Source organism: Opisthocomus hoazin, chromosome 6, assembly GCF_030867145.1.
Source record: "Opisthocomus hoazin isolate bOpiHoa1 chromosome 6, bOpiHoa1.hap1, whole genome shotgun sequence".
NCBI classification, from domain to species: domain Eukaryota; kingdom Metazoa; phylum Chordata; class Aves; order Opisthocomiformes; family Opisthocomidae; genus Opisthocomus; species Opisthocomus hoazin.
Window position 1 is genome coordinate 20,214,623 of NC_134419.1, and position 23,724 is coordinate 20,238,346.

The 23,724-nt window shown below is 40.3% G+C and overlaps 1 protein-coding gene across 1 annotated transcript in view; it reads right to left on the reverse strand.

Annotated features, from left to right (window-relative positions):
* ABCA4 (ATP binding cassette subfamily A member 4) overlaps positions 1-23,724 on the reverse strand; it is a 78,481-nt gene that overhangs the window by 45,703 nt on the left and 9,054 nt on the right. The window contains exons 5-13 of the mRNA XM_075424947.1: positions 22,525-22,664; positions 19,598-19,725; positions 15,063-15,260; positions 8,678-8,767; positions 8,047-8,287; positions 6,406-6,545; positions 5,143-5,259; positions 4,169-4,366; positions 241-446 (exon numbers count right to left, since the gene is read on the reverse strand). Coding sequence (XP_075281062.1) covers positions 241-446; positions 4,169-4,366; positions 5,143-5,259; positions 6,406-6,545; positions 8,047-8,287; positions 8,678-8,767; positions 15,063-15,260; positions 19,598-19,725; positions 22,525-22,664 — 1,458 coding nt within the window. The remainder of the gene's footprint in view (positions 1-240; positions 447-4,168; positions 4,367-5,142; positions 5,260-6,405; positions 6,546-8,046; positions 8,288-8,677; positions 8,768-15,062; positions 15,261-19,597; positions 19,726-22,524; positions 22,665-23,724) is intronic.

A 23,724-nucleotide genomic window follows, 5' to 3' on the forward strand; every position in this document is an offset into this window, starting at 1 on the left:
ACGGGTTACTGAATAGATTCTGAGTGGAGCCATTCCCTTTGCTGTGTATCCATGCACCTACCCACTGCTTGGCTTAACTGTCACAGTACCTGGTAACTGCAAATGGATTCTACACTGCATTACATACTATTGGTGAATACAGCTGGATTTCATGCGTGTATCCAGTGCAGCTTCTAATGTTCTTATGTCTCTCATATTCATGTTATGGCAGGCAAGAACTGAGAAGGAACCATCACTTACCTGTCTTTGATTTTGTTTGTTTTCTCTACTGCATCTATGTCCATCCGGATCTTGTATTTCACAAGCGGTGGAAGACTGCTGGTTGTAGCCTCTATGTCTGGAAAAACCACACCAGCCCAGAATTTGTTTTCCTCCAGCAGATGAAGGGCTTGATGAGTCAGTTGAGTTTCGTCAAGATAACCTTCAAATTTATCCAAGGTCAAGCACTACAAATAATAACAAAGAGAAAAATCGCATTGGAATAAACTAGTAAGAGGAATACATTAAATGAAATAATCAGTGGTTGAAAACAGAAAAGGGAGGTAGGTTCATCTGAAGTAGTTGCTATATTCAGCTTTAAAAGACTATGCTTAAACTGTTAACAGTTGACTCTCTCCTCCTTCCTGAAAGCCTCCCCATTCTTAATGTAATTCTTATGACAAATTCAAAACACACAGCATTACCAATACAAGCTCAAAAACATCATTCTCCCTAAAAAGAACTATAAAACTCAGATTTAGCATTGCTGTGGTCAATGTAAGTGGATGGAATAATTTTGAAAGCAGTTTGTTCCTGGTATTTAAGGATTGCCTTCTCCAAGCTCAAGAAATGTCCATCTTGACAAGTTAGAAACCAAGCAACAGTGGCCACTAAAGCAGGAGCTGCTGTTGCAATTTAAGTATGACAGAGCAAATTTAGATGTACCTGTACAAAATGTACAGCCAGTACTAAGTTCAGCCAAAGCCTATAGTGCCACATTTACTAATTAGATAGAATGAATTTTATTTTTTTAAATATACTTAAGCCACTGTAATCATCCAGCCATGGAAATGTGAACTCTGCCACTTGGACTATACTTGGAAGGTTTCCTCAAAAAGGCAAACATCTGAATTGGAAGGGCTAACGCTACGGCAGATGAGGTCAGGAACTGTCTCTACAGTCTCTATCCAGGACATAAAATTAACTCACCTATAAAATAAATCTGGCCATGAGACATTTTTAGCAGTCCAGCTGAATCAAAACACTAGCCTTTTTCAAGTTTTGGGACATATTTTTAGCCTAGGAAGTCCCTAAGTGAACACCAGGGAGCTAAAGAATGGCTGATCCTTAAGAAAAGCATATTAGCCATGGACTCCAGCTGAAAAGCACTTTGTCAAGTGAAGAAACTCTGGCAGAGTCAGAGCACAAATTTGAATCTCAAAGTGTCTTAGCTACTTAGGCATTCCTATACAATGACAGTCAAGTAGCCAATTATCTTACTGATAATATTGTGTCCCTACTGAATTCTGATGTGATTAACCTGCTGGCTTAATATGTTTCGGCTATATCAATAATAAAATGTAGTTTACCCTTCACAGCAAACTGTCTTCTTTCTTAGTCTCTGTCGTTATTGTGAAATGTGTTATTATCACTCTGTACACAAGACACCAAGTCATCAAAATCTAAGCCCTTCATGTCCCCCCATTTAACTTCTACTTAACAGGCATTGTAAGACAAAAAAAATTGTGAACACTACAAACTCTGTCATTAGTAAAATTACAGACTTATGTTTGTATATTTAGCTTCCACCCTTCACAACTGGCAAGATATTACCAGACAGTAGAAGTATTTAACCTCCTGACGGACTGGGGAGATACTTATTGAATTATCTTGCTTCATAAAATTCCAGGAGGCTAACTTGTTCGATCTGATCTTCTTGATCATCTCTTGCAGGTCAATAACCAAAAACTACTCCACATCAAAGTGCTGATACAGGCAACTTGTTATTTAATGGACAGTCATTTTAAAGACTCCTTTATTTAACCTTTACCTGTGATAAATCATGCACTGTTTCCTTTAAAACTTGAAGTATCACAGTTTAATGGGATCTATACAAAAAAATATTTTTAACTGGCAGCGAAGCAAAATCGTGCTTTAAATTGGTAACTTATTTACTTTGTAGCTTCACTCTTCCTGGTGTTTTGCAAATGTTCATTCTCCTAGTTTGCTTTACAAAATCAAACTACATAGAATTTCATATCAGAAAGAAAATAAGGCAGAAAAACTTTCTGGTTTGCATGCCAGAAGAGAAATCAAATTAGACTGATGGTTCAGGTTGTATTAAATTTTTTGGGATACGTTTATCCCATATAGTTAATGGAGGTGACTACGCAGTGCACTCAAACAGTTCAGCTGTTCTGTGGCCTAAGGTAATCAAAGGGAAGAACAGGAAATTCTTGGGGTGGTGACGATGAGCAGGCACTGCATAACTTGTGGGAGTCTCAGCTGCACCACAGCTTGCAGCAGAGATCTGGAGTCTCCAAATATAGCTGCTGGCAGCACACCTCTCCTCATTGTATACTATGGTAAGGAGTAGGGTGTCCCTGAAAGAGAGTTATTTGTTCTAATTGTGCTTGGCACAGTGTGAAAACATTCTCAAACGCTAACAACTCAGTGCAAGCAGCAGGCTTAAAAGAATAAGCTCATTACAAAGAACTTTAGGACACAAAGACCTATCACCAGGTACAATAACTGCCCTGATACTGTGGATGTTGCCGCACTGATCTGCTGCAAGCGATATATTTCACTCAGCTTGAGGAAGAAATAATTCTGCTAACATGATGCAAAAAGACCATTAGAAGAATCAGCAGAACTTTGTACAAAAGCTTTATTGTTCCCTCTTGTAATAGCTATAGGAAGGCAGATAAACTCAGTTCCTGCCTTCTTGCAGGGGATGAATGGCATTTTAGACTGAACTGGATTGGAATTAGGAGAGCTAGGCTTGGTCCTGTTGCCTAGAACTAGTACCAGTTTTATCTGTGAGCTTGAGGCTCAGCTTATTTAACCAATAAATAATAACTAAATATTTACTTTTCTTTCAGAGATGCTTGTAAGATGTAATTAAACTCTGTAAAGACCCTGACTTTCATATGGCAGATGCTGTGTTGAATTCCCAAGTATTAATATTATTGCCAACAATAGTTTTTTGAACGCTCAGAGTTAACCTGCAACATTGCAGAGTCTCCTAGTTTTGCCTGGGCTTCTAAGTTTACAAAGAAGAATTGGCATTTCATTTATCTAACTTAGCAGGAATCCACCCCATCTCAGGTCCAGTTCCAAACACATCTTTACCTGCAGTCAGAAACACACAGGATTTACAAAAAGCAAGAAAAGAAAAAAAAAAGAAAAAACTTCTGGTGTCATTTACCCAGCTCTGGGAAGGTATGGACGCAGCAGTTTGCTGAGTCCTTGAAAAATATATAACCTTTTTTGCACTGGACTTAGTCTGAGTCTGATAAACTCACCAGTAAGTTAGATTGCCCATAGCAGGGTAACCTCTTACTAAAAGTACCTTCCAAAGTATTTTTACAATGGTTCGATATTTTTATCTACATTTTTAGCATTTTCTATTTATGCAATGAAACTTCAGCTCACTTCATGCTCTCTAGCTCTCAAAAAGCCTCACAGAGCCCCACTCAAAACCCAGTACCCTATAGAAGCACGGTACAGATTCCAGCAAAGAGACACAGCCATCTTGTCAGAAGTGGCTACAGGGCAAGTGGAAACTCCCTCATTTGTTTCAGTAGAATTTTGATCAGGTGCTTAGAAACCAAAGAACTATTAGTTTCTCTCGTCGTGGTCTTGCTGAAGTTAGTGGCCTGTTGTTTCCTTGAGGTTTTGCATTCACTTTCTGCCTCTCAACATCCAAATGTGTTCAGACATTCAACTAACATTTTGAATATAGCATTTAGGGATCATCAAATTGAAGGGTTTTTTCATAATAATATGTATACATGTTCTTGTACTGCTGTATTATTTTAAAAACATGCTTTCAATATTAAATATCAAACAAATGAAGATGTCTTATGATTTTAACCTTCTTGTCTGTTGCCAGAGTCTCCAAGTACTACCCACCCAGCTTTAAGATATTCTCTACAAGTATTCCCAGCATTGGGAGGGCTGACCTTACCTCCAGATACTGACTGAGCAAACGCAGAGCTTGGTCTGCAGCACTGAAGATGTTCCGCCAGTCAAAGTCTGCCATTCCCTTCTCCCGGCTCCCTGGAGACCCATTGTGGAGAAAATTGATTATGTGTTCAGCAGTTAAGCCTTCAGCACCCAGTTGTCTGTTCATGAAGTCCCTGACTGTAGGGTGCTTCAGAGAGTCCTGAGAAAAAACATTAGGACAGCTTCACTACAATGATCCTCCTCACATGCCCTGTTTAGCTAGAAAGGGTTCCATTTCCACAGCTATTTCTGAGGTATGAAGTAGTACAAAAGGGTATGGTATTGAGTTAATTTTATAGAGGGGCAATTGCATAGATGAACTGGAGGCAAGACTTGCAGAATGGATGAAAAAGAAATTTATCCTTGACTATTTATTGCATTTTTTCTTATCAGCAAGAGCATAAATGTAACAAATGTCTAACTTAATAGAGAAGAGTGTGGAAAAACAAATGTTTTCTCTAGTATGAACTGCTTCATAAGCTTTAACTACAGATATTACTTGCAGCTGATCAAAGTCAGATCTAAGAGATGTGGAAATAAGCAATTTCCTAAGGCAGTAAATTGCTGGACCCAGCAAAAACGTGGTCCTACTGCCTCCTTTGCCTATGAAGAACCCATGAAAATCAATCTTTTGCTCTTGAACAACATTTTGGAGAGACAAGCAGGCAGCAATTGCGGCCTTTATTAAGAAGTCATCAGCCAGATTCTAGAGAGTGTCCAGGTCTGAGGTTTTGTCACAGAGATGCTGCAACACATCTAAGACTAGCTTTCAAACCAAGCCCAGTAACCAGCCCAACAGCCTTAAAGGCTACAGATTCCTTGCTACAAAAGCTGTACTTCCACCAAACCTTCGAAATTATTTTTCTTCTCCCCTAGCAAAAATAAAGGATGGTGAAAGACTGCTCTTCCTGAGGATCCTGCTAAGTTATAACATACACGGATCATATTCATTTGCAGGCTGTTTTGAAAGAAGTACCACATCTGAGGTCCTACTTCTTCCCAAGCTTTGGTCAACAGTTTGAGGCGTTCAAGTTCCTCAAAAGTGGAGTTTGCCTGAGGAATAAAACAGCAGAGAAGAGTGTTAGAAAGCTAAGGAGATAAACAAACAGAATTTATGATCCAGTCATTCAGTGACAGTGAAACCTGTAACTTATAAATGTTGTAGTTTTCACCTTCAATACTTAGTAAACTTCTTAAAATAGCAGAAACGTTAATAATCCTCGGGAAAAAAATAATTGTAGAATCAAACAAAATCCAATCAAAGTCACTTAGGATAAATTTCTGTTGTATATGTAATAGAAAAAACAAGTGCACATAACCCCCAGTTAACTTCAATGCCTTTAAATACTCAGATTTTAGACAGAATGATTTCTTCCTCGCCTTTTCCTCTTGACTGTTTCTCTCCATTAAGAACTAAAAAGAAAGCGGATGATGATGTGGGTAGATGAATAAATGGGAGGCAGCTGGAGAAGACAGATACTCTCATAGTTAAGATATTAGCTAAGATTTTAAATATTGGGCTGCTGCAAATCTGGTGTTTTCCTGTGTGAATTGTGAGGAGTTCTTCTGTGCCTTACACAGATGCTGAGGGTAAGCGAATTGCTGGTTATGAGGTGGCCAAAACCTAGGTCATGACTGGACCTAGGTTAATTTGACTTAACTTGATTTAACTGCTAAAATTAATTTCACCCAACTTCAGGCACTTAGCTGAAGAGTCTAGGCTCCATCCTATTTTCATGAAGTGAAAATTATTTACCACTTCAACATATGTAATACTAAACCACGATGTTGCTATTGGTTTGTAATCTCTCAGTGTTAGGCCTCAGTAAGTCTACCCAAGCCTCACAGATGCCCCATTTAAATATTTACTGGCACAGAGTGGCTGATGTTACTACATCTGTAGAATATATATAAACATTACTATATTTACTAATGTAAATGTGCAATTGTGCCAACAAAAGGCTGCTTGAGCTGGAAAAAGCATGTAGTGTGGACCAAGATGGGATGAATCAGTGAAGACCTGTCTCCCATTTTTCAAACAAAGGGTAACAGTCCCTCCTGTGATGACTATCAGAACAAATGGAGTTCTGAGAAGAAAATCTGATTAGGTTGAGGTAGCTGGGTCACTGTTTTTCAAAAGACGTTTTTCAGAATGCATTTTTTTAGAAATATACATTTCTGTGTTTCAGAACTTCTTACATTTTTTAGGATTTGCCGTACAGAAGGTGAATCAGGAGCAAAGAGAATTTTTCCCATCAGCAGGGGCTTCACAGCACTCCAGGCTATTTTGGTTAAAGGGTTTGATTCCAAGCTCTGGATCAATGCATTACAAAAGGGTGCTAAACACAGAAAGACAGACAGTTTTTATTAAACCCTTCTCAAATACTATCATACATAACATCCTGCAGGGCTTTTTACTGGCAACATGGACAGTTCAAAGCATTTTGAATCTGAAGGGGTTAAGCTCATACTGCAATGCAGAAGTACAACATCTGAATAAATGGAAAAGACCAATAAGTAGATATTGGAGTTGTAAAGTAGACGCAATGGAAACTGGAAGACCAAACAAATAAATTTCACCATTCGAAAGCTGCTGTTACTTTTAAGGTATTTCAAACGGAAGGAAACTAGACATCTCAGATCTCACTGAACAACTTTGAACTCTAATTAATTTTCTCCTGAAGACTTCACTCCTTTATACTGTAGTTCATAAACAGCTATTTTATCTCCTATTAGTGGTTAATTCTTACACAGTATAAACTATTGGACGGGATATCCAGCTGGCTTGGATTTTGAACTCCAGAACAGCTCAGAACTGGGTCCTACAATAATTTAGAACTAAACATTTTAGTGTAAACATTTCTATCTTACTCCTGCACTATGAAGCAATTAGTTTATTTGGATAGCACTCAACTACTTTCTTCCTTGGATGAAGAAATGGAGTACGGGGCCTTTTCTAGGTCTTTTGAAGGTTCATACATAAGTACATTCAAGTATCAACATGAACAGTGGAAGGTAGGAATCTCTCTACAGGCAATATCCCCACCCGTACTTTGTAACCATACAATCACACCTATCATAGCGGAAGGGACACAGAAACGTACTACCAGCTGTAATATGGCTTTTGGTACAGAAAAAATTGCTGGTGGTCTCAAGGTAGAGAAAAACTAAACAGCAAACAGAAGGGGACATAATAGAAAGACAAAACAATGAATGGTAGAAAACAAAATTTGTTCCTCTTTGCCCTCTGTCCTATTGCAATAACAAGAAGTGAGGAATTCAAAGATAAGAAAGCCTAGTAAATTGAAATACTTTCTACATAAGATTTAATTATGCTGTAGAACATTACTGCTATAAAACATATGTACTTATATACAGGAAGAGAACAGCCAACATGTATCAAATTGAGTATTATTTAGATGGAGAGATTTAAAAATTGATGCTCCAGGCCATCAATCAAGTTGAGAGACTTTAAAAAAAAATATATTGGACAAAAGTAATTCCAGAATGCGGCACTTTGTTTTCCTGAACCTCTTCAGAAGCATCTATTTCTTCCCGATACCAGTAGCATATATTAGAAGATAAGACAGAGGGACTGTCTTAATTATGACGATGATGTTTATGCCTTCATACTGAAAGCAAATGTGTATTTCGGTCAGTTCTGAATTCCTGGGCTTCTGTGCTTCCAGCTACGAAATAAGTATGACGTAAAACCATTTCACCTGTCTCTAATTTCCTGAATCAACTGCTTTAAAATATTATTTTATAAAAGGAACAGTGGTATTCTAACATAAGTGCACTTGTCTACTGTCTCTGTAATAGTTTGGTGGAAAAACTTACTGGTTGTATTATCATAAAGATAACTAGATTTCTTCTTTGTCGAGTCAATCCCCAGGAAAGCTTTGTAGTTATTATCTTCATACCAGTTGAAGGAAAGCACTCTGGATCCACCTCCTTCTGGGTAGCCACAGAAAAGATCAGACAGGGAGCTCACCAAGTGGCCTAAGGATTCTGGCCTTCCGTCTTGCACAAATGGTTGTAGAACCATCAGAAGGTCCTGAACACTTGGCTTCCTGGCTAGCTGCAGTAAGATAAGACTTTGTTAATTGCCACCCTCAAAGGAGCTAAGTATCTGGTGAGGTCTCAGCTGTACGCAGTCTGGATGGAGTCAGAACCTCATCCTTTTATCTCTTCTGTCCTGGTCACAGACACCATTTTCAGTTCTTGTTCTCTCATGTCCTTTTTCTCTCATGTCTTTTCTGAAGAAAAGAATATGCTTCATAACTGCCAATGCTTATCTCTGCATTTATTTTGTAATGAGAGAAGAACGAATTTCTAAAGAATCATCTCCTCCCAAACAAGTCTATCTTCTTTCTGATAAAGCAGGTAACTGGAACATAAACAGCACAAAGAAAAAGGAGGACTATGCGCTACCCAGAAAATTAGTGCCATCTATTATTAGACCACTTACCTTTTGCACTGCCTGGGAGACATTAGACAGCACCCTCCCCCAGGCCTTCAGGTCAGCACCTGGTGAGTTTCTGTCCAACAAAGTGGGAAGCTGTGAATACATCAGAAATACAGATGAGTTTTGTATAGTTTCTACATTACAACAGCTATCACAGTAAGAGAAGAAAATCCAAATGGCATCTCTTTAGCTCAAATATTTTGAGTTATTTGGAACAGTGAGTCTTGTAACCTTGTCTTGTGGGGCCACAAATCCAGTACCCATGGGCAGACTCACACAGCAGCCTGTGTAAGTGTTCTTACTAATATGAGACTGAAACAGTCACAGGCCACTGAAAGTATAGCTAGGAATTTGTTTTGCTTGTCAAGGTCCATTATGCCAAAAGGTGCAAAAATGAAGGAGGAATGCAGGAACTGGGATTTCTGAGAAGCTGCTTCTCACAGAGGCTATTCTTCCAGTGAGACTCTTGGTAACTTCTGAATGCAGCAAAAGTTGTGATACAGAAGCCCCCATTTGTCATGGAAGTAAAGAACTGGTAGTGCTTTACACTTGAGGGATTTCCTGATTTTGGAGACAGTCTGGTCCTCCCTGTCTGTCAGATCTGACAGAAAACATTACTTCTCCAGACTAGACTGCAGACTAGCCAAATGGCCTTTCCAGCAGAACTTAACACGTTAGTTATCACTGGCTTCTTAAGAAACAGGTGACACCATGGCATCCTGTCACATACCATTTTGCTTGCATCACTGCATCCTTCTTAATCAGCTGTCTAATGAATCACATGTGCGCTTGGAGTTAGCACTCTTCAGGCTTTCCCAGGTATCTATTTCTTCTGGTCTTACAATAAAATACAAAGCTGGACTTTCAGACAGCTAGACTGTAATATTTATGAGATAAGCCCCTATAAATACTTTCCCAAAACTGTGCAGCTATAGACCCTGCTGATTCCTTGCCACTCCTTTCAGTCAGTAGGTGATTAAGAAAGCAGGAGACAGCTGCATTGTTTAGGTACCTGCAGGGAATAACAAAAGCAAGAGTTTTTATGGAAAGCTTATGTTAGCATGTTCTGATCTGTCACTTGCAGTTCAGGCAGGACGTATACAGGCACACTGCTTCAAAATACACTTATCCTTTGTCTCCCAGGGGGAACCAATCTCTGCAAACATTATACAGGATTCTTGATGCACTTGTCTTCACCTGGCCTTTTTGAAACTGTGAGCAACAGGTGTTGTAAATAATCTGAAGCATACCAGAGAAAATTCTGGGATAAAAAATGGAATTAAGAACCCCCTTCTTGTAGCTAGAGAAAAGGAAGACAGAAAGCTCAGGAGCGATGCATCCCGACCAAGAGGAAGTCAAGCAGAAACACCAGGAGGCCTACATGGATGAACAAGGAGCTCCAGGACAAACTCAAGCAGAAAAAGGAGGCCTACAGAGGATGGAAACAAGGACAGGTAGCTTGGGAGGAATACAGAGAAATTGTCCAAGTAGCCAGGGAGCAAGTTAGGAAAGCTAAAGCCCTGACACAATTAAATCTGGCCAGGGATGTCAAAGGGAACAAGAAAGCCCTCTATAGGTATGTCAGTGATAGAAGGCAGACTAGGGAAAATGTGGGCCCTCTCCGGAAGGAAGCTAGACACCTGGTTACCCGGGATGTGGAGAAAGCTGAGGTGCTTAACGACTTTTTTGCCTCAGTCTTCAACAGCAAGTGCTCTGGCCACACCACCCAAGTTGCAGAAGGTAAAATCGGGGACTGGGAGAATGAAGAACCGCCCACTGTAGGAGAAGACCAGGTTCGAGACTGCTTAAGGAACCTGAAGGTGCACAAGTCCATGGGGCCTGATGAGATGCATCTGCAGGTCCTGAAGGAACTGGCGGATGAAGTTGCCAAACTACTCTCCATCATATTTGAGAGGTTGTGGCGGTCTGGGAAGGTCCCCACAGACTGGAGAAGGGGCCACACTCATTTTTAACAAGGAAAAAAAGGAAGACCGGGGGACTACATGCCAGTCAGTCTCACCTCTGTGCCTGGCAAGATGATGGAGCAGATCCTCCTTGAAGCCATGCTAAGGCACATGGATAACGAGGAGGTGACTGGGGACAGCCAACATGGCTTCACCAGGAGCAAATCATGCCTGACCAGCTTGGTATCCTTCTATGATGGGGTTACAGCGTTGGTGGACAAAGGGTGGGCAACTGACTGACATCGTCTACCTGGACTTGTGCAAGGCATTCGACACTGTCCTGCATGATGTCCTTGTCTCTAAATTGGAAGGACATGGATTTGACAGATGGACCACTCATTGGATAATGAACTGGCTCGATGGACGCACACAAAGAGTTACAGTCAATGGCTCGATGTCCAGGTGGAGACCAGTGACGAGTGGTGTGCCTCAGGGGTCAGCACTGGAGCCGGTGCTGTTCAGTATCTTTGTCGGCGACATGGACAGTGGGACTGAGCGCACCCTCAGCAAGTTTGCTGAGGACATCAATCTGTGTGGTGTGGTTGACACGCTGGAAGGAAGGGATGCCACTCAGAGGGACCTTGACAGGCTGGAGAGCTGGGCCTGTGTGAACCGCATGAAGTTCAACAACGCCAAGTGCAAGGTCCTGCAATGTGGGTCGGGGCAATCCCAAACATAAGTACAGGCTGGGTGGAGAGTGTCTTGAGAGCAGCCCTGAGGAGAAGGACTTCGGGGTACTGGTGGATGAGAAGCTCAACATGAGCTGGCAATGTGCGCTTGCAGCCCAGAAAGCCAACTGTATCCTGGGCTGCATCAAGAGAAGCATGGCCAGCAGGTCGAGGGAGGGAATTCTGCCCCTTTACTCCACTCTCATGAGACCCCACCTGGAGTACTGCATCCAGCTCTGGAGCCCCCAACATAAGGACATGGATGTGTTGGAGTGGGGCCAGAGGAGGGCCACAAAGATGATCAGAGGGCTGGAGTACCTCTCCTATGAGGACAGGCTGAGGGAGTTGGGGCTGTTCAGCCTGGAGAAGAGAAGTCTCCGGGGTGACCTTAGAGCAGCCTTCCAGTACCTGAAGGGGGCCTACAGCAAGGATGGAGAGGGACTTTTCACAAGGGTGTGTAGTGATAGGACAAGGGGGAACGGCTGTAAACTAAAAGAGGGCAGATTTAGATTAGATATTAGGAAGAAATTCTTCACCATGAGGGTGGTGAAACACCAGAACAGGTTGCCCAGAGAACCTGTGGATTCCCCATCCCTGGCAGTGTTCAGGGCCAGGTTGAATGGAGCTCTGAGCAACCTGGTCAAGTGGAAGATGTCCCTGCTCATGGCAGGGGTTTGGAACCAGATGATCTTTAAGGTCCCTTCCAACCGTTACCATTCTATGATTCTGTGATTCTGTGAAATAGGGGCAAAATTACACGTTTGCTCCTAAATTTCTTGCCAGAGGCACTCAGTATGAATCAGGTCTTAATAGAAATGTCCAAAAATTACTGAATTTGTACTCGGCTAGTTCATGTTCTCTAGTAAGACAGGATCAGCAGACATTATATACAAACTACACTCTCATCTGACCTAAATATCAGAGCATACAGTTGGGAGCGGTTGTTGGCCCTAAGCACAGAGCAGCATGAAAGCTTTCCCCAAAATATTTATCCAACTCTTTTCATATTCACTGGAAGTGAATATGGTGTCATTAAAAAAAAGGAAGAGTACAAACATTGAAGAGTTTCTTTCCCAACAATAGAAGACCAAGTTCTAGAATCCATAGTCAGCCGTCCATCCTAAAATAAGGCCTACTCAAATAAGGAGCTCTGCAGAAACAAATTCTGATATGTGATTGGTTAAACTATGCAACTGTAGCCTGAAGAATATGAAATACAGAGTGACTGACAGTGTAAGAGTGCAGAAATAACATGAGTCTTGAATACACAGGTGTTTCTAATGTAGAAGTTTTAAAACTAATGTAGATTTTAAAAAGTCCAATGAATATTCATTCTGCATATGTAACAGTGTAGATTTGCACTCATTTTGATTATATATGAAGTGCATGTGGTAATACTGATCAAAGCAGCTGTTTCAGCAACATGTGCCTATGCTTAGTGAAGAACTACTTACCTCCACCCAAAACTGCAATAAGATAATAAAGAATTTTGTTTTCATTTATTTATAGGGTTTAAAGAACTTCAAACTAACCCAGGTTCAAGAACAGCAGTGCTCCAGAAAGAGGCTCATTTTCCTTGCTGCGGTTCAACCACCCAGACAGTAAAGGAGAGGTCTTATTTTTCCATTTCTGCTTTGCTATCAAAAATGTGAGCTCCTCTAATTTCTGTCAAAAACCCCTAGAGGGTATACATGAGCACACGAAGGATTTGAGTGCATGTTTATGCACATTCCTGAATATGTTGATCACAAATTCAACAGGAAACATTAATTTCAAAGTGGTGGAGGAGCACATTGTAAAAATAACTGTGGCAAGGAGTGCTTATGCACAGTCTACCTTTTAGTTTAACAGGAGTAACTGAGATGGATTTTGATTTAAAAGGGGGACTTCTGCATTGGAAAAAACAGAAATATATTAAAATTATTATTTAGCAACTGTAATGATGAGAGTATGAGAAATATTCTATCACCTTGAGGTCTTATTGTGCTAGGCATCGTGAAAAGGTAATCCCTCTTCTCTGTGGCTGGGACATTAACACCCACTAGGAATCAGGCCATGGATACCCTTCCAACACACAGCCTTCCAGTACTCAGGGGAAGTCCTGGTAGACAGATCTTGTAGTAACAGACCAGACCGTAAGCCTGCACCTGAACACCCCAGTCTTTCACAACTTCAGATTTTGGTTTCAGGTTTATGCTCCTATCTTCTATGTGAGCCTGCTTTTGTTTAAACACAGACAACTGCTTCATCAAATCTCATCTTTCCATTCTATTTGATATTGCATCAAAATCATGATATGTTAGCAGATTAATTTTAAAGCTGGGCAGTGCAGTGTGCATATTCACATGAAGTCCTCAAATGCTGAAAACTTGTTTTAGAAGTGCTGTAAAATTAATTCTCTGCTACTTCCAGCAAGCATCAGATATATGAAAATATCTGAGTACATTTTTAGAAATGGAAAATAGCAGCTTTCAAAAGCTGACCACAGATCCTTATCAGGATTGGCAAAATCACATGGGCACAATGAATGACTGTCAGTGCTATAGTAATCAAACAGTAATTTGGCTGGTGTGTCAGTTAAAACTTCTGGCATCCTCTGTTTCCAGATCTGAGCGACTCAGAGCTGTTAAATTAATCATTATGTTATGTTACAGTGCTGTGGCAGAAAAGTCCGACCAATACTTTCTATGTAACTTCAGCAGCTGCTAAAGTATTCTGCCTGCTGTATACAGCGAACTGCTGTGATGGTCTCTTGACATTAAGTTACAAAGTGAAACCAGCAAATTAAATAAATTATTGAAAAAAGGAAAGTCATGATCATGGGGAAAACAAACATGAAAGAGCCCATCACTGTGTGTACACCTAAGTTTGCTATCATGAGGAAAGAGACCTTGGAGTCTTTATGAATAGTTCTCTAAAAGCATCAGCGCAGTGTGCAGAATACCAATGTACTATTAGAAAAATATTAGGAAAAGAACAGAGAGGAAAAGCTAAAAACCCCCACCCTAGTATGCCATTACATATATATATAAAAATATATTATTACTTTTAAATATATAATAAAGTATAAGCAATAACAAATACATATATAGTGGCATAATATCTCCATACTGAACCAAGGTTGCAGTTGAGGCTAATTTATGGCAAGAAGGTCACAGTAGAAACAGGAACAGCATAAAGATGGGCAATGAAAATGAACAGAGGTAAGGAAAAGCTTCTATAGAGCAAGTGATGAAAGCTAGTAATACTTGTTTGGGGTGGGGGTTTTTTGGTTTCTTTTGTTTTGTTTTTAAAGGCTCATATGGCTATCACAACTCAAGTTGCATTGTGGCTTTGACTTCAGCGTAAAATTCTATCATGCTGGACAGAGCAAATGCAGGATGGGTCGTATGGGGTATTTTCAGAACCCTTAGCAAGGTCCCTGGTAGGTCTTGCCACACACTGTTTTGCTACACAGACTGGAAAGACCAGATAACAGTTACACACACACACTGCTTTTATAATTGCATTTGAATCTTTTAGGTCTGTTGTACTGTGAATCTCATCTGTTTCATCCCAAAGCATACTCAGAACTGTCTAGTGTTCTGCTGATGGTAGGTTAACGATCATACATCCATAACCTTACATTTGCAGGGGTAAACAAACAAAGACCACTTGGAACACTGGTGATGTATTACAAAGAAATTCCTTGAAGGGCAATCAAATACCAGCCAAAAAAATGACAACATAAGGCAGGATGGTTGTGTTAATACTTACCAGCTGAAATAGCTTAAAGAAATCAACATTTGCATACAAGGCATCTTCTACTCTCTGCAGGCTTTCCTGGGACAAGGCACACATGGCCTTGTGCACAGAAGGGAGACCTCTTCGGCTGCTGAAGATAATAAAGCGGTCCAGGAGCATGTGACTGCAAGCAATGTCCTTCAGAGTCAAGCTAGGAACACCATAGGCAAACTGCAACCAAAACCAATATTTCATTTACTGTTGTGGAACCTTCGTACTGCTCAGACACAAATAAAGATTTATCAAAAGTGGACACCTCAATATCAGCCCCTGCTAATATTTTCATGACTTGCAGAAGGATGTGCTCAGCTGAAGCATCAACTCTTGAACCACTGTCACAATGTTATGCTAGATCACCTTGTCTTCAGTCACATTTTTCCTCTTCTCATTAGTGATTTTTCTTTTCATTGCAAACGGTTTTGTGAGTCTTCTTCCCTTTCTCATCTAAGCACACCTGATGATATGTCACGCATCCTTGTGGTTAAGGGGGGATAGCCATGGCTTGCTTGAAAGTGTTTCCCTAGGAACAACCGATTGTGCCACATCACTCTATTGTTTGTGTTTAGGCTAGTTATATTTTTGCTGTCAGTTGCTCTAAGAGAAAAAGGTCAGTTTCACTGATTCTCGAGCTTGATTTGCCTCAGTATATTTTATTTCACTTATGACTATTCCACCCCAATGCTTCCCCACAGCCATTATTCACTGTCACTGTGCCCGGGCATACAGCCAGGATTTACAAAGCCATTTTACATTAAACCACACGCTTCTACTGATTATCACTTCTAATATAAATATGGAACAGAAAAAAAACATTTATTATCTTTAGTGTTCAGCCACTGGGAACAGATTAATTTATAGTTAAACCAATATAAATGCAGAATAACTCCACAGAAATCAGTAGATTTACCTGGGATTTACATTGTTGTAATAGAATACGCATGCTAGTCTATGATTCAGTTCTTCTTGCTTTATAATGGACAGAATACATGGCAATGTAATAAAAAGTAGCACTGGAAATTGCTCATAAGCTAATGTTCCCATCCTCTGTCCACCTCCTTTCACAGTACAAGTTGTAAGGAAAAACCTCACAACACTGATGACTGTAAATGCCTGTTATATTTGAGACAAACACAGACTTTCAGACAGACAAGAACTATGCACTGACACAATATCATTAGGCCAAATGAATTCAATAAAATGCACAGAAAAAGAAATAATCAAAATCCGCACACACTGTAATTTTCTTTAGAAAAATAATCTGCTGAGCATTCCAGTCTTAAACACACTTCGATCAATAAAAACACAGGCCACCTATACTAGGTCAGACACAGGTGCACATTTATCTCCTTTCTAAGCAAATTAGCAAGGCCATCTAAGAGATTCTGAACATTCTCAGAATTTCATATCTGCAAGTCTCCTATAGTTAGCAGCTGATACTTGTTTGGTGGTGCCTGTAAATAGCAACACTTAAAACCCCATAGCAATGAGAAAAAAAACTTAACTCAAGTTACTTTGGAGAGCAGATTCAAGCTTGAAGAGTTATTCATTAAGTGCTTCAGATGTCAGAAGCTACCAAAAAACCTGCAAGTGTGGCTGCGGAAAGTCACATTCGGAATAGGAAAGGCAGGGGAAGAGAGATCTAGTACAACATTGTATCTTGTCTACCATGACTGCCCTAAGTTTCAGTTTACTGAGCTACAGTTGACAAAAAAAAAGCGCACCCGAGTTACACACAGATTGTGTATTGAAATAGTGATACAAAAAGGGTATGTGAATTTCTAGTAAGAATATGTGAGAGGTACTGTCACTATCGTCACTACAGCGGTACCCATATAAAGGCATTGTTAATACAAGTTGGACAGTGTGGAGAGAGGCAGAAAGCAAAAGTGGAAATGCAACTGACAGTCTGGCTTGCAAAAAACCTCCAAAACCAAACACCTTCACCCTCCCTCAAACTGGAACATGTGAATTGGATTTAACTGACTATGTCAGTGAAAGAATTTGCTGATTTGCTCAGTCACTCCTGGGGATATGTGTGAAAAGAACGGCATTTCTTAATCATATACGCCTGATTTGGAATGGTCTTCATCATCCATTGTGAACTGCAATGAAATTGAGCTGCACAGTGAGGCAGCCTGGGAACCTTGTTTTTACTTGTGAAGTGAGGAAACTGCAACATTAACACCATTGAGAAGGACTAAACATAGAAAAAAAAAAGAGGTTATTTACAAACTGTAACTGCATTTCAAGAATGTTCATGAACAAATTGGATTAGAAAAACTTCAAACCTCCGCCCTTCCAATTTTTCCGGTAGAGTGGGTTGTTGCCAATCTTTCCTGAACTTCTCATTGTGTTTTAACATCAGTCTCTTATCCTTATCTTAGAATGCCTCAAAAAAGCAGGCCCTCAGAGGAAAACTTCAACACTTACTTTTTGTTTTTTTAATCAGTGTGTCACTGTTTGGCCAAAGCTGGCAAGATTAAGTCCAAATTATTTTTTCAGCTAGTTGGCTGTTTGATCAGGTTTAGCTTTCAGCTCTGTGTGTCACTTCCTGCACTCCCGGGTGGCTCAGACCTAGATCTGCAGCCAGCTGTTAGCAACAGTCAGGCTCTTGTAAACAAGTTGCTTTCAAGTTGATCAGCTCTGTGCCGTCAGAGCCACGGGGAGAGGGTGTACAGCAATATGCAAGCAAACAGAGGGTAAAGCAGCACGAAGAACTAGAGATGTACTATCACGGCTGAGGCTTAAGACAACCACAGATCTAGCTTCTAGTCATGGCTCTGCAACTTCTACCTCAAACAGCCATAAGTTCAGCCCAAGCAACTCGCTTATCAGGAAGATCTACAGGAATTAAGCGATTTATCTCCCATAGGAGATCAAGTGTACAACTCCTCTTGAAAATAATTCTCTTGTGGTCTTTTGAAAATTATGAGATTATTTTTTCTGCATCAGTTGCTCTTGCAGGAAGTACTCACAGCACTTGTCTTCCTCATAGCTGTAAATCAGCTCTTGTGAGATGACCTTGTATCCCTGTGATTACTACAAACAAGAAAATTCTACTGAGGACAGCAACAGTGGTATTTAACACCAGGTCTCTTCCAGCTTCCTCTCGAACTTATGTTCAGATTTCTTCAGTTTCCAGTATAAAGAGAACTACATCTCTTTCAACATCAGCACAGAAAACACCATAGAAAGACACCATGTTCCAGCAGGTTTCAGTCATACTTTCAGTGATGGTGTTGAAAACTTCAGTCCTGCATACACTGGCAGGCAGAGTTTTTAACAGTAGATGAGTGAGCTAACTGAGACTAACACAGCAGTACACAGTTCTCCTGGCACAGCAGATCTCTGATGAAGAAGAGGTTAGATACGAAAAGGGAAAGAGAAGCCCATCAGGATATCTGTATATGTTTTTCTTGTCACGAGCAGCAAGGCAGCAAGTTTTCACCATCTCAGCTGATATGGAGGTGTGAAAATAAGTGGGATGTATCAATTGATATTGGCTTTGGTATAGTCTTGTGGTATTGCTTCATGACAAAGTGAGGAGAGGGGAGGGCTTCCCCTGGTACTAATCAAGAATACAGCAGATAAGTAATCTGGCTCCTAGTCACACCAGCTGGAACCTGTGGTGCACAAAAGGAACTGCATGCAAGTTCATTAATCCCCTCCCTCTTTCTGGCTACACACAGTTCTAGCATTTGTGTTTTATGTGGCAGTGAAAAAACAGGAATTGTGTCTTTCAGCCTCAATTATTCACTTGCTTCCACCCACACACTCATGCAGGGTAGAAATTGTTCCAGAGTTCTGATTCAGCAACATTCATTCATTAATACAGCATTGCTTGCAGAGCTCCCGGCCACCAGTATATGCAGAGGCAGAGACAGCCTGGACTTTGTCAAATACAGTCCCATGCTCAGCTGCTTCAGGAGGGATTTGACCTGCAGTTCTCATTCTGAATTTTCCGAGATTTATTATTCAACTAGAATCTAAGAAAGTGGGTCTGCTTCTCCACTCCCACCTATTCATGTGAGGCAACACCACAAAGCCACCATATTACTCTGCTGACAATGGGGCAGAGAATTTAAATGCTAAATTAAGAACCTCAGATAGTTCTCCGCTGCTATTCATCAGGACTGCTGTCTCACAAGGATGCACATCTGCCTTATGCTTTTGAACCAAGTATTTAATCATGGCGATGGATGCATTGCTTGGCAGTATTGTTTCTTGATGCTTGTTATGTGGGAGCATCAACAGCATCGAACCAAATATCTATATTTAATACCTATTCAAAATGTTTTTCAAAGACAAAACAAACACCTCTTCCTCCAGACTCACAAAAAGCAAAGGGAGAAGTTGTACACACAACCCATAAGGCAGCAGATCTTCCAGGCACAAGGCCCTCACTGAGGCTACTTTACACATACAACCCAAGAGATTGCATTCCACACAGATAACAGCTTAGTAGCTGTTATACTCCACCAGCTTAGTAGCTGTTACACTCCACCCACCTGTTCAGGGCGCACTTGAGCATTAATAAGCTGGAAAACAACAATATCTGGGAGGCCAACATCTTCCAGCAAGAAGGAAGTGAGAGTCTCCCCATCTTTCAAAATGTCTAGAATTCGTATTCCTCTTCCTGGATGAAGAATGGAGTGCAGAGATCAGTGAGATACCAGACACAGCAAATTAAAGAACAACTCGTACCCTGGCTTAAACCTGCAAAAAGCATGCATTTTGGCTCATATACTTAATAGTGACTAATGAGTTCCAAAACTATTTTTGAAATTCAAAATAATTTTAATCCTTGGTTGGGGAATGATCATCAGAAAGTGCTGAGTGTTCTGACTCCGTATATCTGATCTCTCAGAGGTGTTTCAGATTAGAACTTCAGCAATGGAAGTGTTGAAAGCATCCCCAACTGCATTTGAAAGTCTCTGTGTTTTTCCTGAGGTAATGCTTTATTTTAAATGTTCAGATTCAAGTGTGCTACTGTTGTTAGTGTTCTTTCCTCTGGGCCTTGTGTAAATAACTTTAGCCAGCCCTTTACATTTACACAAATTTATCACTTGCTGTCAATTAATCTTAGCTAGTTAATGTTATTCTATAGTTTTGCAAAAATGCCCCCTTGAAAATCTTTCATGAGATAAACTTATTTTCCTTTGAGAAGCAAAAATTATTTGTAGTTTAATAGTCCTATTAAGTTAGATCACCAGCTATTAAACGAAAAACTTGCAAACCTTCAGACAAACCAATGAGGCTACCCACTGTTAAACTAAACATACATGAGAGGCTACCAAATTTCCCTAATTCCATCTGTAACAACATTCAAAATACTGCTGCTCATTCAAACACTGCCAAACTTTTTAAACTTGTCTCTGTTACAAATCAGTATCAGTGTGAATTATTCCTTAGTATGGTCCAAGTGAAAGCTTAGAAAGTGAATGTTGCTCATGTCCATTGAAAACTACAGCCTTTATCAAAGTTAGTTCAAACAGCATCAACGGACTTCAGTAAAGAACACTTGAAAAGCACTAATTTCTTCAGGTCTTTAGAACAGGCAATCGACGCCGATAGGAGCAACATGTGTCATACTGACATGGGGAATGTAGCTTTAGACATCTCCACATAAACTTGCACAAATTTTCTGCTGAATGTCTCCATTTTGTGAGTTAAGTGGTGTCTTATCAGAGTTTGACAATTCACTTCCACAATTCCATCTGCAATAAACATATTCTGTCCTAGGGCTGCAGGGGCTGAGCAGAACTTCTTCGATTGATCCACCACGTATTTATTCAAGCAGTAAACACTGAAAACAATAGTAGGGGCCTGTCCCCTACATTCTCACTAATGCCCTTCCTGGCACCCAGGCGTTGTGGAGGAAGAAGCACACTACAGGAACACATCTCATCAAATGTGTCAGTGCAAGAGGGGAATGGGACAAGGAAGGAGGACTCCAGAGGTGGATCCAGTTTCAGGAACCAGGAGAAGGAGCAATCTTAATTCTGACATTTGTTAATTTTTCATTGCTCAGCTTTGCAGCTATAATAATATTCTATTAAGATTGTTACTTACAGTCAATAGTAGTAAGCTACACACAGAAAGACCTTAAATAGTCAATCCTGCAGTACCTCTTTCTGTATCAAAAAAGGTGGCAATTCACATTTTATTAGTTTAGCTCCAGAACTGACTTTGGTTTATGAAACAGGGGATTCCAAACACATATTTTTAAGTAGGACACATTCAAAACCTCACAGATTCTGAAAGATCATTAACATTGTATTTCACAGGAGTGGGGAGGAATGTACTCTATTTTCCAGCTGCCGAGTGAAGTTGATATGGGATGCTAAGGCAACTTCCCAAACCACGGGGTGCGGTCCCTTAGCAATATGTTGCAAACCCATGGCAAGTCAATCTTTTCCTCACCTTTAAATGGGCAGGTTTGGTTTCTATAGCTGTGCACAAACCACTGCTCAGATTATACTCAGAAGTTCTTGTTGTTTGCATTCTGGGGCATTTTGATCGTCTCACAATTATTTACAGAGAGATAGTCCCTTTTCTACTTCTAGTTAGAAACCTCTGATGAGATAGCAGAGCATATGTATCAGATGGTTTATACATATTCTTATTAAAAATATATGGAGAGTGATTATTTGATTTTAAGAAGAATATTATTCCTGTGGCAAAGGACTTGAGAATGGGATAGATCAATTCTCAGAGACAGTCCATTTTTGTGCCATTAGTTTAAGGGGTATCTTTTAAAATTCTGTACTTTAAGCCCAAATATTAAATTAAAAACCTATTAGTGCATTTGCTACTTTCCTCCAGGATTGTGTTTTGAGTTTGGCAGGTTGTTTTAAGTAAAAATTAATGAAGTTGTATAATTGGCAATTCTGTTCATAAGAAGTGTTCAATGCCTTCTCTCTCTAAACACATCATCAAAACAAGAAGAAAGTGTTTCCTTCTTCACTGTTCCAAACCTATTTCAGCTAACACATGAAATAAATTATCTCTAAGCTCTTCTCTGGGTTACGCTCCTAGAATATATTCAGGCATATTCCTAGCTTTCCATTCCTCTGCATCTTCCAGTGATGCTTTCTTACTGCTTCTGCCTCTACTGTAATAATAATTTGTGAAATCTTCATCTATGAGTTTTACTTTGGGTGGCGAAATATCCATGTTTTTGTGTTTTGTGTTTTGTCTACTGTTATTTAAAGAAGACATTTGTAGAATGGAGCTGAATCCCTCTCTCCTTTCTCTCAAATTAAAGCTGTTTGTTACAACACTGGACGACTTTTAACTTACTCTCTCCTAACTGTAAGCGGAGTAACAGCCACATGTGAAATACATTATAACGTTGTCAGTCTGCAGAGTAACTACTAGTCAGGTCTCAGAAGGAAAAATTCAATGGTCTAAAGGATACAGAAAAAACAATTACCTGCAATTCTTTCAGGATTAGTTCTCATTGTTTCCATAAACTGAGTCATAATGATCAGTTCTTCCCAGATTCTGCCAAGGTCACGGATTTCAGGGGCTTCCAGTAAGAGCTCCTGAGCATCTTTATATACCCTTGCAAGGCTGAAATAAGAAATAGTGAACTAACAATAATTTAATAATGATGACTCTTATGAGCCTTTGACATAAAAAAGGTGAAGTTGACTTTTTCTGTGTTAGGGATGAGGAAAAAATAAATTATTTTGTCCTTAGTCTTGAAACTCAAAGCTCAGTTTTGTGGTGACAAAGAGCATTTTCAGGCGGTGTGGGATTCAGATAGATTTGGAAGTCCACAGAAGGTTTAAGAGCACTACTGGTTGTTGCAGAGAGTTGGCCTCTCATACACTTTGTTTGCTAGCCATGCTGATCTTGTTGGGGAAACAGGACTTTCCCTAGACAGCATTCACCTCACAGCTGTGGTGCAAATCTGCTCTGGTTCTGGCCCAGGCTCAGCTCCAGCAGTTGGATGGGGCACTCTGGGCATGTGTAGCCCTGCTCAGCCAGGTAAGTGGCATGGAATCACACAGACACAGAAACTTCTTCCGTCTCCCAGCTCAGTCCCCTCCAAAGTAAGGGGGGCTTTTAGGTCCCTTCAAAACATTTCTTCTAGGAGAGGCAGGAAAACAGGAGTGACAAACTGCCACAGGCAGCTGTTCAGCTCCTGTTTCTGGGTTAGAACACAGTTCAAGCAAGGATGTAATCAGGTCCTGTGCTTATAAACAAGTACGACAAAATTCCTATTAGAAGTAGGGGAGGCCATTACATTTCTTTAATGGTGTTATGTTTTTCCATACATGGAATGGTGTATGTCAGGCCTCATGACTTATTTTAGCTTACAGGAAACGGCAAACAGGAAAGACTAAATTCTTTCAGAAAACACAATGTATTTGCGTCCTCTGTAATGCACTGTATTTACTCCGACTCACAAAGAGACAGTTTGCTCTGTAATAAGCAACCTAGAAGAGCTGGAATGTATAGAAAACAGAACCCTCAAGCTCCACTGTGTGATTGACTGTACCCCACAAAAGTCCAGCTGACTATTTTGAAACCTGTCCACTAGGAACAAAAGGTTAAATGCTAAGTTAACTCCAAGCTATGGACCTTCATGTGACTAGAGCTTTAATGACCTTGACATTGTCAGCTC